The sequence below is a fragment of the Rutilus rutilus genome (genome assembly GCF_951802725.1).
Source record: "Rutilus rutilus genome assembly, chromosome: 13".
In the NCBI taxonomy this organism is placed as follows: Eukaryota; Metazoa; Chordata; class Actinopteri; order Cypriniformes; family Leuciscidae; genus Rutilus; species Rutilus rutilus.
Window position 1 is genome coordinate 15,867,542 of NC_140218.1, and position 16,514 is coordinate 15,884,055.

At 36.5% G+C, this 16,514-nt stretch overlaps 1 protein-coding gene across 1 annotated transcript in view; it reads left to right on the forward strand.

Moving 5' to 3' along the window:
- The first annotated feature begins 1,650 nt into the window (after positions 1–1,650).
- dgkaa (diacylglycerol kinase, alpha a) overlaps positions 1,651–16,514 on the forward strand; it is a 31,351-nt gene continuing 16,487 nt past the window's right edge. The window contains exons 1-3 of the mRNA XM_084428728.1: positions 1,651–1,823; positions 13,560–13,658; positions 15,741–15,817. Coding sequence (XP_084284854.1) covers positions 13,583–13,658; positions 15,741–15,817 — 153 coding nt within the window. The 5' untranslated portion in view covers positions 1,651–1,823; positions 13,560–13,582. The remainder of the gene's footprint in view (positions 1,824–13,559; positions 13,659–15,740; positions 15,818–16,514) is intronic.

Sequence of the window (16,514 nt, forward strand, 5' to 3'; positions counted from 1 at the left end):
TATTTTCTTTGACCAGGCCATAGCCACTAATGCAGCAAGTCATTTTAATCCAGCCCATTATAGCGCCCGTGAGGAACGGAATGTCACATTGTTTTCCCAGCAGCTCTCTTGACCAGTTTCTGCTCGACTCAAACTGCATTGGCTGGTCTCATATTTCGTCATAAAATTCTCTTATAGTTTTGATATTGCAAATACCTACCATCCATCCATCCATCCTGTCATGAGCAATCACAAAAGCCTGACCAGTTAAACAGTTTTGTTTCATGTCTCCCTAATAAATGAAATGGTTCTTAATCCCTTTCAAAAAGTAAGGATTTGATTGGAGCTTTTACAATCTGGTACCACAAATTCCTGTATCAGTTAATCAAGCATTTGGCAATCAAATATATTACAGCTTAATTGTATGACAACTGTTAAAGCAGTTGCACTAAGGACTGATATAAATACAATCACTCAGATGCCAAACCTAACACTGAAAATAATGGCATTTAACGATGACAGTTGTAATAGTTTAAATGTCACACCACCCTGTTGATTGTCGATGTGTAACCAAAAATGTAACACGTTTCTATTGATTAATCACTCATGCATAGGCCTATACTATCTATCTATCTATCTATCTATCTATCTATCTATCTATCTATCTATCTATCTATCTATCTCTGTCCGTCTGTCCATCTATCTATCTATCTATCTATCTATCTATCTATCTATCTATCTATCTATCCCCATGCATAGGCCTATACTATCTATCTATCTATCTATCTATCTATCTATCTATCTCTGTCCGTCTGTCTATCTATCTATCTATCTATCTATCTATCTATCTATCTATCTATCTATCTATCTATCTATCTATCTATCTGTCCGTCTGTCCATCCATCTATCTATCTATCTATCTATCTATCTATCTATCTATCTATCTATCTATCCATCTCTGTCCGTCTGTCCATCTATCTATCTATCTATCTATCTATCTATCTATCTATCTATCTATCTATCTATCTATCTATCTATCTATCTATCCCCATGCATAGGCCTATACTATCTATCTATCTATCTCTGTCCGTCTGTCTATCTATCTATCTATCTATCTATCTATCTATCTATCTATCTATCTATCTATCTATCTATCTATCTATCTATCTGTCCGTCTGTCCATCCATCTATCTATCTATCTATCTATCTATCTATCTATCTATCTATCTATCTATCTATCTATCTATCTATCTATCTATCTATCTATCTATCTATCTATCTATCTATCTATCTATCTCTGTCCATCTATCTATCTATCTATCTATCTATCTATCTATCTATCTATCTATCTATCTATCTATCTCTGTCCGTCTGTCTATCTATCTATCTATCTATCTATCTATCTATCTATCTATCTCTGTCCGTCTGTCCATCTATCTATCTATCTATCTATCTATCTATCTATCTATCTATCTATCTATCTATCTATCTATCTATCTATCTATCTATCTATCTATCTATCGTTAGTGCTCTCGATGAGAAGCACAGAGTTCCACACACACACACATCTGAGCAAAGTGCATCGCTCAGCTCAGACACAGTGCGGGCGGTGCTGTGACTTTATGGGAGTGTCACTCACAGTTAGGCGTGTTCACTTTACTGTCAGTTCTCAGCTAAACGCTTTCTCACAGACGAGGCTAGTTCTGCCTCCTTCGCCACTTATGTATAAATTTTGTAAGCTCTGAAGCAGTTTTTGAGTGCATCTGAGTGATTTTGCTCTTGGCGTCTGTTTTAAAAACAAGACAGAATCACTAACCGGGTGCTGCAGACCTCAAGACATTAAGGTAACGCAAATGTTTATTTATTGTTATGGTGAGACGAGCGAGTTTTAGAGAGTTGACGATCTTTAAAACAGTAGCAGGGATTTTATACTGTGCTGCATGTAGGTTTTATGCATTATTTCTAACGGCAGCGACTCAAAACCTCTGACTGTCCATACTGAGTGTTCATATGCGACTTCGATCGATTGTATCGATTCCCAGAATGTTGTCTTGATATTGATGGGAATTGTAAGGAATTTAATGATTCTTTTGATTCGTTTTAACTTGTTCGGTTCCTTAACGGAATGCCATATTTTAGTAGCCTACTTTGGCGAATACATATCTTTTTAAAAATCGACTGCACTCAACGGTTAGCAGGTGATGAATTCATTTCAGGTTTCAACAAAGAATTAGCATAACAATAATATATGTGTGTGTGTCTGTGTGTGTATGTGCGTGTGCGTACAAAAATAAACAATTTTCTTGCTAGAGGTATTTACACAGACTTTTTTTTTTTTTTTTTGAGGCCACACAAATGCAGTCCAATAATTGGCTCTATAATAAATACAAATACTAAACGATGTGGTATCATATTTCAATTCTTGTTTTTATAAAATAAACTCATCACGTGTATCTCAAATAATTGTCATATGAACAACAGTCAGTATCCTAACTCATCAGCCTTAATTAGGCTACAACATAAAAGACAATAAAAGATTTTTGTTTTCGAGTCGTGAATGATGACGAAATTAATAAACTTGCGGTTAAGTAAATGAGTCAGATAAATTCGGTAATCGATTCACAAGTGTTTTTGATTCACAAAAAGAACCGGCTCATAATTTCCATTCGTTCAAGAATCATTCTACATTGCTTGCGCTGTATCTTTATGATTCTTTAAAAGAACCGACTCATATGAGTAATTTGGGTGGGAATCGGACTACACTGCTGTGTGTTTCGGAGTCGGACTGTAAATTCATTAGTAGTAGCCTATTGCGGTGAACAGGAGTGCAAAAAAAGGTCACTGTATTTTCTAGCATGCCTTCCGTATAAATGTATGTTATCTGATCCGAACGTCTTGAAAATAAATCTGTTTAGGTATTTTACTGATCTAAATAGATAAACAGCTCACTAGATTTTGAGACGCAGCCCATATAGCTGTGCGATTCTCAGTCATTCATGTCATGCACAGATCAGTCTATTTTCAATTCAGTTGTACCAGTTAACCGCATTTTGGTGGTTTTACTCTTCGTTTCGAAGTTGTTGGCTTCATCTGATTGTTTTGTCAGATGTTTTGTTATTCTCTTTCACTGAACTGTAGACTGTGGAGTCATACTTTTATATTAAGTTATGTGTTATGTGCTTGGAAACGCAAAATACAATAAAAAGAAGGAAAAGTCCTAGATACGGTGTTTTTTCGAAGGGTTTTTTTATGGTTTAAAAATACAAATATATGGTTACACAACATAGCCTAGCCTACTTCAAAGAATATAGGCTACCATATTGATCTTAACTGGGTTTAGGTGGTCTCATAATCTGACCAACCTAAAAGTCCCCCAGACCCATTTAAAACCATCAAAACCACCATAGCTTGGTTTAATGTTTTATTCACCAATGACTTTTTGTGCTTCTTATCATGATGTTTTTTGACACATCTATCTGAACTGGTTAAGTAACTTTTGCTTTCTCTGGAGCTTTCCCCTGAAGTGTTTATTTTACCATTATCTCTTGACAAGGTTGATGAATATCTAAATGTCTGCAATATTCACGCTGCCTTAAAGGGATAGTTCGGCCAAAAATTATATTTAACCCATGATTTACTCACCCTCAAGCCGTTCGAGATGTATATGTCAATCTTTTTTCAGACGAACACATTTTCAGTTATTTTAGAAAATGTCTTAGATCTTTCAGTGGTTATAATGTGAAGCTATGGGGTCCGCCTCCTTCAAGTCCCAAAATGTGCATGCATCCTTCACAAAAGTAATCCATCCGGCTCCAGGGGGATAAACGAAGGCCTTCTGAGGGTAATCCGTGCGGTTTTGTCGTAAAAATATACATATTTAAAACTTTATAAACGAAAATAACTGGCTTCCGGTAGCGGTCGACGCGCGTTCACGGAGATGGATGCTGGCGTATGACGTAGGGCGTAGCGTAGGAAGCGTCGTGACGTAGAACGAACGTGACAGCGCAGCCAGAGAGCAGAGCAAAACAAAACTCTACGTTCGTTCTACGTCACGACGCTTCGTGCGCTGCGTCCTACGTCATACGCCAGCATCCATCTCCGTGAACGTGCGTCGACCGCTACCGGAATTTTTACGACAAAACCGCACGGATTACCCTCAGAAGGCCTTCGTTTATCCCCCTGGAGCCGGATGGATTACTTTTGTGAAGGATGCGTGCACATTTTGGGACTTGAAGGAGGCGGACCCCATAGCTTCACATTATAACCACTGAAAGATCTAAGACATTTTCTAAAATAACTGAAAATGTGTTCGTCTGAAAAAAGATTGACATATACATCTCGAACGGCTTGAGGGTGAGTAAATCATGGGTTAAATATCATTTTTGGCCGAACTATCCCTTTAATAATACAGATTTGATCTAAATGTCAATTTCAACCGTCTTCTATTTAAAGGTTTCCTTTAACTGTGCACTGATGTCATTAAGTCCATCTTATTTCATCATCATAAGAGATTTCAACTCTTCCAGTTAGACAGACATCTTTTTTCTTTTTTTTTACATACTGGAAGAATTTTGTCACATATCCAGTTTTAGCCGACCGGGCAATATGAGTCACGACAGTTGAAGAGAAAGGGTTTTGAAGGTCTTTTTCTGCTCCCCTGCATTTACACCTTTTTGCCAAATTGCTTACAAAGTCAGTCATTCTTGTTTTTCCACTCTTGTTTCTGCTGTCGTGACCAAAACGTACCCATCTCAGTGCAACATGATTATATTTTAGTTTGCGGTTTTGTATCTCTGACTCATTTGAAACCCTATACTAAATTTGTGGATGTCCCAAAAGAAATTAAAAGTTCTAATTTAGTCCCACATTCTCTCTGGAGCTCTTGGCTTAGTTTACCTGATAATGGTAACTCATTCTCTGAGGAATCTATAGCCTTATGGGCTTGGCTAGAAAATCACAGGGTTGGTTTACTGTCTTCCCAGCAATCTCCTGCTTTTATAACTCATGAGCCAAGTAGTTGAAAACTGGATTCAGGAGTAGCTTGTCTTTCCTAAACCCCAATCATAATCTAACTGCATTTATGCAACAGGGACAGATGAAGGTCTAGCTTTGTAAATGGAATGTGGGTCAATATTCATTTCACCACAGATTTCCTCACTTTCACCTGGGGAATGGTAAGTACGCATTAATCTCTAAAAGGTGGGTGAACAAAACCTGGAAATTGCTGCTCCAAAGAGCTTGTATTCCCATATTTCCATTCAGTGGTCAGTAAAACACCATCTTCTCTATCTTGAATAGTTGAAAGCCAGAGTGGTGCAGATTCCCAAGAGAGGACTGCAGACAAAAAATTATGAGGAAATAAAAAATTTAGGACCCAAATTACATCTCACTTATACAACATACACACTCAGCGGTCTAACAGCGCTCGTCAGTGTCAGAATGATTGAGATGGCCAATCAAATCAATGAAGGCAGGCCTTACCGTTCACAGAAGACGAGTGAGAATTCCAACGCAACACTTTAAGCAGTGAAAGAGTGCATGGTTAGATACAAGCAGCTAAACATTTAATTTTTGATGACTGTTTTACGGTAGAAAGGTTCAGCGACTGACAATGATATCCAGTGATGCAAACTACACAGTTTTGAATTGAAAATACGCTTATATTTACTCATTGATTCATGTAAGTAATAACTGAATCTGAATTACACATATGAATAAGAGAGAATGTGTGTATATTTAAAATAAATAAATAAATTTAATTAAAATTGATCTTCATAACTACAATAGACTAGAAAGAATACAATAGAAGAATTCTTATTTCTTTTTCGTTATTTCCTTAAATCCCTTTTAATCCTTAATTTTTTTTTATTCCTTTAAATAAAAAGACCAATAACTCAATAATACTGTTGGCCCATTTTTATTGTTTAAGAATGAAGCAATTGGGACATCCATAAATATTTGCATTGGAATTTTACAGTTGTAATTATATTATTATTTTTTACAGTGAAATTATGAATTAAAATAGTGATATATATATATATATATATATAGTTTAATATTTAATATTTTTCAATATTATTAAATATTTATTATTATTATGTATTGTCATATTGATATATAATTACATGCTTTTTATTACACACATATGATACAAACAAGCACAGCAAACATGTAGTTCAGTAAATCAGATTTTAAATTGTAATCGCATTTTTATCAGACAATTCACAGTTTTTCTCCCAAAACGTGTCTGGAGCCCTGAGTATGTCCACATTGAAACCTTTTGGAGATGATTGTTTTCTAGTGGTTGTTTTCATTGTGAAGTGTTCAATTGTAGTTTAGGCTGTACAAATGCAATAATTATCTGCATAAGTGCTAAAAAGGTCCTCTCATTATTTTTGAGAACACTTGAGTCTGTGGTTTCTCATTCCCTGTCTCGTGCATGGTAATACAGTCTAAATGTTCAATCGCTTCACTCCTGACTTCAACTCTTGATATTGCTCTGTGTAGGAAAGAGAGAAGCGCAACAGTTGCTGCATGTCTGATAGTGTTCTCTCCGAGTGGGTGTAAGTACGTTTCTAACATGCGTCTCCACAAGTGTGTTGCACAGGCTTTTCTGGAGGAGGACGGCGTGCACGGCTGCTGTGCAAGCTCAGACGTGCCTGCGGCTTGGCAGTTGCTTTGAGAGGGTTTCCTGCGCACCGCTGAGGCCCCTTTGCTTTTACCAAAAACTCGTCCTGCCACAACTTAAATAGTCAGTGAGGCTTTTTTTCCATTGAAATGCAAGAAAAAAAAGAAGCGGATTGAGGCAAGCACAGCGGCCGTTCTCAGATGAGGTGTGACTCGTGCTGCTTTACAGTTTGTGGCCTGTGTTTTATGGCACGTCTCGAAATTGGCCTGTCATTTGTTTTGCAAGCTGTTTCAGAGTGTTCTTGAGTCGATTATTTCCACTTTTCCAGTTTCACAGTCCTGTATGACATGGACAAGGTGGATAAATGCACGTTGCAGAGCCCCAAAAGGTGCACATTTATAGACAAAAAGCATCCCCTTTTGTTGAGGTGAACGATTCACACTTACATCAGCTGGTGTGGAATGCAAAGCAGTCTGTTTGAAGGCTGTGTGCTCCGAGCAAGCTCGCGTAGGTGGAGCAGACCAGCAGGGGAAGACCCGCGAATGCTGGCCGGGTTTCCTCCCCCTCATCCGTCTCTCCCCTCCTCCCTTCCTCATTCTAGTCCTGTCAGTCACCCCTGGCAACAGTCTGAGGCAGCACAGCTGATGGGGAAACTCTTTCCATTTGGCAATCCTTCTGACCAGATGCACATTGTGTTTCCTTGGAAAAGCTGAAATGACTTGATTTGATTTGACTTAATCTAATAAAGTGCAGCTCATAACCAGCAAAACGAACATTTCCCATTAGAACCAGAAGGGTAACCCATAGGAAAGAAAAAATGACAATTATCATTTTTCTCACAACCGATAGTGAAATCAATTATTCTTATTTTTAATTGTCTGATGATTACCAATATGCAGAACCAATGTTTCTGTTTTCTATTGTATTATTTCTATTATTTCTATTTTAATAATTTCTAAATAATTAAACTGCAAGGATAAAAATGTCACGGAATAGATGATCATGAGACGAGGATACAGATGCAGAGGAAATTTATTGATGACATGCAGACAGGGTAACAAACTCAAAAACTCAGAGACTCCAGGAACAAGAAACTCGGACAACGAACCAGCACCAGACTACAAACACAAGGAGGCTAAATAGGGGAACAAACAAAGGAGGGTAACGAGACAGACAGGTGGGACAAATTAACCAATAATCAGATAACAAGATGGGAGGGGCTAGACAATAGACACGAGCACATGACCCACCCATGTGCAGCACAAGACAGGACAGGCATGTGACAAAAAATGGATTATGAATATAACAATAATAATTTCAACAACAATTATAATATTTATTTTAAGCCAAATATTTGTGCAATCTAAGGAGGCATTTACATGGCAGTTTTCAACTTAAACAGAAATTTTTTATGTGCTTTGCCCGTTCATTTACACGACAACTGCATTTTGGGGGCCGGAAAACGCAAACTTTTGAAAACGGGTTTCAGTGTAAGGACATGTTTTTGAAAACGAGACCGTTATCGTCTCCATGTAAACTACAAAAATGCGAATTTGTGAAAACGGTGACGCTATGTGCATGCGTATTACGTGTTGAGTCTGTGGGTGCATATAGTTTCTTTGCAAAGTGACATCGCCAACTACTGGCCTGGCATGAACAATACAGCGTTTTTAGTCGTTTTCACTGATCCGTTTGAATGGGGATCGTTTTGACAACGTTGTCGGCTGTACACAAAAAAACGCAAAGATTTATTTTTTATTTTTTTATTTTTTTTGTTCATTGTCGTGTAAATTTACCCTAAATATTTGCCAACTTTTCACTTGAATATGTTGTTGTGGGTACATATGAATGTCTAAAGAATAGAGCCCATTTTATCGGTAGATTGAATATTTATGTGTGAATATTGGATTGAGTGTGAATTATCTCTAAATACAAATGAAATCTCCTTATTATATAAGTATCTACTAGTGTCTTATATTTATCATTTTTAAAATCGCATTCATTTTAAAACTATACTGTATTGTCTCCTTTATTTTATTTCTAGGAAAGGGAATAAAGACAACTCAGATCATTTGAGTTATGAAAGAGCAACCTTTGAGCAATAAAATGAAAGGAAGGGGAATATATGAACAAACATCGCAAAGTTTATAGTTTTAAAAGACATTGTTAAGGCAAATAACGTGAACAGCTAATAATAGATCACTAGAACAGGCGTGTAAGCTCAGCACATGAGAATCACACACCGCCCTTCTGTCTAGTCTATATTGTGTTCTAAGTCCAGCTTTTCTGGTAAAGTGGGTTGGAAATGCAACTTAATAGGCGAGATAGTGAGAGGGGTTGGGCGATTTACTGTTGTAATTTAACTTGTTGGCCTTATGCAACAGTCATTTACATTTTTGCATGTTTTCTCTTTAAACGTGTTGACTTGTTAACAGAGTTTTGCATTGCTGTTGAACAACATTCTTATAATTCTTGTGAGCTCATATTTTAGTACATAGAATTTTTTTTTTTTTTTTACAGCATTAATTTCCCTTATTTAAATTTTAACTTAAAATATTGATGTTTAATTAAAAACAATTGTCAGCTACCTAGTTACAAATACAGGAAGAGATAAGCTTGCCACAAATGCACAATACAAGGGAATCTCTCTGCAACACGAAACTAACTACTACAAACACCCACTACTTCCTTTAATGCTATTGACATTTCTGAAATGCTGGTAACATTTGTACCTGCATAGTTTTGAATGGCATAGAGATCAAGATCTAAAGAGACACATGACTGTCATGCACTTGTGGGGGCTGCCACATTTAATATTAGAGTTGTAGAACAGTAAAAAAAAAAAAAAGCTTCAAAGATATTTATTTTGTGATAAGGAGCAGCTGACTGTACATAATCCAGTGTATTATGCTGCTAATTACCCAATAACGATATAAACAGACATATTGATTTGAGTTTTTTTAATATAAATATTATATTTATTTTGGTTCTCTGGGACAAAGACTGATTATATAGATTAGCAGACATTATGCAAAAATATTACAAATTAAATCAAGTATTTGAGATCCATTTAATCAATAATGGTATTGGTAACCGTCATCTATAATGAAAAAAACAAAACAAAATTTTCCACCTCAGCAAATGGACATATTGGCATGAATGAATGTGCTTCTGTATTGTATAAATGACTGGCAACTGTTTCTGAATATATGAAAACAGTTTACGGTTGAAAAGAGTGATGTCATGGTTTATGTCTTGTTTTTGTGGGTGGTCTCAAAGACAGTGTACTTTACCGAGCCACAAGGATCCCAATAGCCCGGTGTTTTAATGGACTAAGTGTTTGGTGAAGCAGAGATTTGTCTCCCTCCATAAAACAGAGCTATGCATGCAAATAAGTGATGAGAAAGGCCAGAATCAAATTACCACGCTTCTGTGCTCAACCCAAACAATTAGAGATGGAGAAAGACAGAGAGAGAGAGAGAAATAGAGAGAGAGAATCCAAGACCTGCAGCCATTAGCTTCAGTCAACTGACTGTTAAAACTGGTGTTAAACAAGACCATCAGAAAATATCAAACATGACCATCCTGTTTGTGTTACGCGTACTGTTGAATATCATGAAAAACTATTTTCATGTGTCATATTTCAACCTAAACTCATAATATAGTATGATATTAGTATGTTAATTTCAACATTTACTAATAAATGATTAAAACCTGAGCTAACATGAACTAACAATGTTGTATTTTAATCAACTAAGGTTAACAAAGATTAATAAATACTTTAACAAATGTATTGCTTATTGTTAGTTAATATTAGTTAAGACGTTAACTAATGGAAAAATAATTATATATTATTTACCTTAAATTATATTTGCAAGTATAATAACAAAGCAGAATGTAATTCATGCTGATTTTACAAAAAAAATGTCCTATCTGAAATCTGTTTTTCTTAGATTTTTTTTTCTTACGTCCCCCTGTGGTGAAGATCAAGCTTTTAATGTTGTTTATATGTCTATGTGGTGTTTTTTAGTATGCTTTAAGACAAACCATGTACAAATGCATAAGTCAACACCATTGCTGAGTATTTTTTCCTTAAAACTGCATTGAACCAAAGACATTGTCAAAACGTTTAAATATGTCATTTTGGTGATTTTAAGATTTATTTTTGGCATTTTTTGCCTTTTTATTAGAATAGACAGTAGCTAGACATGAAGTGAGGGGGGACGGGATCAGGAAAGGTCCACCAGTCAGGACTCGAACTCGGGTCGCCCGAAGTACAACAGCTCTACATGTCGGCGCACTTGCCCACGAGGCTATCGGCGCCGACCAAAAATGAGTTTTAAGGGATAAAATGATTGACTACAGGGGGACTTTAACTGTATTACAGTAATGAGAATGAGATTTTCCCACAGATTTTAAATTAGAATACAGTCAAAATACAAAATATTACCTTGACTTGACATTTCTCCATTTGAATGTAAATCTGCCATTAAAAATGTGATTTAGGAGGTATTTTATTAAATTACACGACTAAATGTACTTTCGTTTCACATGTTTTACTTTTTTCAGAAGATTATCTGTGAGAGAAGCATAACTTATAAAATCAGCTTAGGATTTTTACCTCAGGATGTTTGATTTAAATGAATATTTTAGCCACGAAACTCACATTCTGATTTGTTTGTTCAATGTGATGTTCTCAGCTGATTGATTTCGCGTATTCATTACTATTTCCCTTTATAACACGAAACATCCAAACGAATGCATCTCTACACGCTATGCAAATTCTTATTAGCCCTCCGTCTCCCCAGCACCACCTGCCTAGATGTGCTACAGGGGTCTCCCTCTCTCTAGCAGCAGCAGCATATTTCCCTTAATTTTATGTTCTGATCATTCAGTACTTGCTCTGTAGCAGCAGCGTAGCAGTTCTAGTCTGCCAATACCAAACCTATACATTCTACTTACATTAATAAAATGTTTTACAAACTATCCCCAGAGTTGTCATGGCTGAACTATACATAAATAAATGTAAAACTGAAAATATAAATGTCCTTTTATCTTTCAGAAATGACTGATAAGACTGTAGTGTGTATGTAAAATTGTCTGTCATGCACCGGCTGGCTTCCGCTGTTAACAAGAAAAAAGCATTGCTTCTGTTTTCCCAACTTTCTCTCCCTCACACACCCACCCACCCACCCATATATACACGGAATAGACCACACAAACAAAGTTCCTTGGCAACGACACTAACCTTTTGAGGGAATTAACTGAGAACGGTGTGACCCTTTGTTAGCTCACATCACATGAGAGGAGTGGGTGTATGGGCTTCATTCAATACGACAGCCTTTTCTGTCGTATCAGAGTTTTTCAGCTCTTACATTCTAGGAAGAATATAAACTGCCATTAAAGTGGATTGTACCCTATTTCATGCTGACAAACTTTCATAAGAGGTGAGGTTAAGGAACTCCTCCTGATGTTCGGACTAGAGCTTTGCATATGTTTGTTTGTTGGCTTATTTTCTAGTGAAGTGCAGGATCACTATTATGAAACTTTCCCTTCGGCTACTATTATTCCAAAAAAAGATCTTTAGACGTAACACTAGGTCACCCATTTATTCTCTCTGTTTGGCTTCTGTAAAAAAGTTTGAAGAAACCTTAATGGATGTGCATAGGAAGAAAAACTTTAGCCTGGCACTAGCACGCTAATCTCCCTGGACAGGCTTTTTCCTTAATGAGAGTGCTGATCCATTTTCCATTACAGATGAGAGCCAGAAACATAGTGTTTCTCTACAATACACACACAAAAAGAGAGATATTGTGTGTCTCATTTAGCCTTCGGTTCTTGAATCAATGCTATGTATACACTTTCATTTTTAGTATTTTCAGCTGACATTGAACATTTTGTATGTTTACCATAGTCGTACATCAGACTTTTTTCTGTCAGCATTCCACTGGTGTCATACACAAAAACATAAGATTCATCTTTTAATTGGGAACACAACTTTTTTGGTAGTCGAGATCGCGAGCAGTGTGCGTTTGATGTTTTCTGTTCACATAGTTTCGTTTTCTTGAGCACGTCGCACTATGTAAATGAGGGATTTTATGTGACATGCTTATTTACATAGCCAGGCTGGCATACATTATAGTCTAAAAAAAAACCTGTTAGAACAATGTTCATATTATTAATGTATAGAAAATATTGCAAATATATAAATAAAAGAAAATTTAGCTGAATTTTCAGCATCATTACTCCAGTCTTCAGTGTCACATGATCCTTCAGAAATCATTCTAATATACTGATTTGGTGCTCAAGTAACATTTATTATTATTATTATCATTATCAATGTTGATATTTTTTCGTTTAAACAGCATTTATTTAAAATGAAAATATTTTTGTAAAAAAATTATTTACTGTCACTTATGATGAATTTAAGTTTTTCCTTTTTTCTTTAAAAATGCATTATATACTTTTTTATAACATCCAAAATTCTTGTATAGTGTGACTGTACAGGGCTTTTCTCTGTTCATGCATGAATAAAATCAAGATGTCTTTATTTTGCAACACTATAAATACCTTACGTAATAGAAAAAAAAGAGTCTTTGCTCAGCCTTAAAGAAGAAAAAAAATATCATTTTGGACACCAGAAAGTCAAAAGGTGAACTTTGAATTGTTACTTTCTTTTATAAAATGGTTCACCATGTTCATGGGGAATTTTAGTATCATGTGGTGAAACATTATTCGTGGGAAAATGTTTTCAAAGCATTTATGTTATGTGCCAGAGGGGATGTTATGAGGCTGACAGCAATGTGCATGCATTGTATTTCCATAATTGTGTCTAGGCCTAAAGATTTTCTTTTCGCTTTAAGTGCTTGAAAACTGTATCTAAAGTAAAGATGGATTTGGCTTTTAATCTGTCTGTTTGCCTCTCACCAACCTTTCTCTTTCCCTCTTTCAGTGTTATTCAGAGGCTCTGGCGTGATGTCAGACCCGGGCGAGTCAGATGATAGAGAGCTGAGGCCCATAGACTTCATCCAGCTTCAGCAGTACATTGACTGTGAGTCTGTGATGCCCACACATCCCTCCCACTCTCACTAAATGCTCGGCATCATTACAAACCATGAGTCACTCTCAGTTCTTAAGTGCGAAATGACACTGTATTCTAAGGGTCAAAAAAACATGCCAGTCGTGTGCATCCAAGACGTCTGTGAGCCTGGTTTACTTACCAGGTTTACTTACTGCAAATTTCATTTGCTTAAATATTTTATGCATGCAACTAGTGGTGGAAAAGACTGATTTGACTTGATTTGATTTGATTGACACCATTCAAATATTTATAATGTCACTAAAATGATGTGATTATTAAAAAGAAAATGTGCAAAAATTCGCTTTGATAAAAATGAACGTTACGTTTCTCATTAACATCTCTAATTTAAAGAGGCCATATTATGCCCTTTTATAAAGTCTTGATTTTGTTTTGGGGGTCTACTAGAATAGTTTTAATGCTTGAATGTTCAAAAACACATCATTTTTACATATTTTACATTGTTGCAGCACCTCTCATCCCAGTCTGTCAGTAACGCTTTGTTTTGTGCTCTATGAAGCCCCTCCTTCCAAAAATCACAATGTGCTCTGATTGGTCGGGCCGTGAGTGTTTAGGGTGCCATTTGGGACAGGGCCTAACGCAATTCATTCAGGCCTTTTTTTTTTCTTCATATACCTTTGGCAGTAATTATTTAAATGAGGGATATTGTGACATATATGTCCCCAGAAGAAAACTCAAGACTATAAAAGAGGCGTTACATGGAGAGAAAGTGCTTATAGAGAATTACTCCCTTTAGAGTGGATTTTGTGCTTTGTAACTTTCCAGGTAAAACAACACATTACACACTAAATAGGTTTACCTTTTTAATGGAGCCTGAAAAGTTTGATATGTTAATATTATAGAATAATGCAGTATTATTGATAATGTTAAAGGCTCATTGTTACAATGCAGTTCGTTTTCATGTAGGCCTTCTTAATATATTGGATAAAATATTCAAATCACTGATATTTTGATTTGAGTGATGTGACTGGCAGCTTCTACAAAGAAAAACGAGCAATTTACTAAGAAATAAAAGCAGGGCTGCCAACTCTCACGCAATTGACACTTTTCGTACGCTCTCACACCACACACGCAGAGAAAAATTGCGAAACAAAGAGGACTCTGAGACCGACAGACAAGACAGAGCAGGTTACTTTTGATATGAAACAAATTCTCTCCTCTCAAATTATGTAAATTGTATTACGAAATGCAAATAATAAATACCGTTTGGCACTTGTTAGTGATGTGACAGATCGCTGTAACATTCCCCCTTTCCATAATTATCCCTCCAAGCTAAACTCAAAACTTGACAGCCCTGATAAAAGTGTTTTTGTACCTCGTTTGGTAGTATTTGGAGTTAGCGATGCCAAGGTCATGGGTTGAATTCCCAGAGAACTCAATATACAGGGTGGGCCATTTATATGGATACACCGTAATAACACGGGAATGGTTGGTGATATTAAAGTCCTGTTTGTGGCACATTAGTATATGTGAGGGGGCAAACTCCTCAAGATGGGTGGTGACCATGGTGGCCATTTAGAAGTCGGCCATCTTGGATACAACTTTTGTTTTTTCAATAGGAAGAGGGCCATGTATCCATATAAATGGCCCACCCTGTATATATACAAACTATAACATATTTTAATTTTAAATTCTGCATTTAAAAAATGTGCATGAAAGAATTATTTTGATAGCATTTTTCGAATGGCGATCAATAAAGTAGTATAGTTTTTGCAGTCATGTCCTGTAGTTACAGCATCTGACCAGCATGGGCTAACATGCTAATGCTAAGCAGCCAAACTTTGGTGTCTCCATGCGTCTCATGCATGATCGAGGGATTTTAAAACGGTATGGTGTTGTAGGTATTTGCCTAAGTTTGTACTGAGTTTCTGCTTAGCTTATTTGTCATGCAGAGTTGATGCAGATACAGTTCATTAAAAGGTGTGATGTCTGTGGTTCATTATGCCAAAATGTCATCTTGTCCATTTCTTTTTCTGTTTCTCTCTTTCTCTCCTTCTCTGCCCCCTCTCACTCGCCCTTTCTATCTCTCTGCAGACTGCAGTCTAAAAGTAAAAGATGTGTTAAAGGAATTCAATGCAGATGGCAGGTTAGCCAAGTACAGACACGGAGAGGTGAGTGAACTGGCTGCCAGGGGCCAACTGTCAGCACTCTGCTTTTACAGCATCTTAGTCCAATTACCCATGAACAGATCCATCCATCTCTGTAATGTAAATCACTTCACGTCTGGTCAAGCATATCAGAGCTCATCCGCTGGATGATTCAACATGTACCTGCTTAGTTAGTGAGTGTTTTGTTTACCTCAGTACTGATTTTAGTGGCATTTCCCCACACAAAACTTGCTGCCATGATGTTATGGTGTTGTGGGTGGTTGCTAGGACACAATTTTTCTGCAGTTCAGTGTTGCTTTGTGTTTACTAAGGTATCTGGGTGGCCAGAGTCAAATTAGCTCATTATACTATTGTAGGGATTTTTCACCCGTTTTATCACCTTGTAGGCAAAAAAAAAAAAAGAAGAAAAAAAGGGGGCCTTTAAAGGGGTGGTTGATTATAATTTCACTTTTCGAACTTAATGTTGCTGTTTGAGCATAAACAACATCTGCAAAGTTACGACGCTCAAAGTTCAAAGCAAAGGGAGATATTTTCTTTTAAAGAAATTGCTTTTTAAGGACTACACGAGCTTCCTCCCGGGTTAGTGACATCACAAACCCTAAAATTTACATAAATCCCGCCCCCGGAACAAAATTTATAGATTATCAAGACAGAATATGCTAAAAAGTAAAATTTTCAGTACATGTCTGTGTGAGGTAAT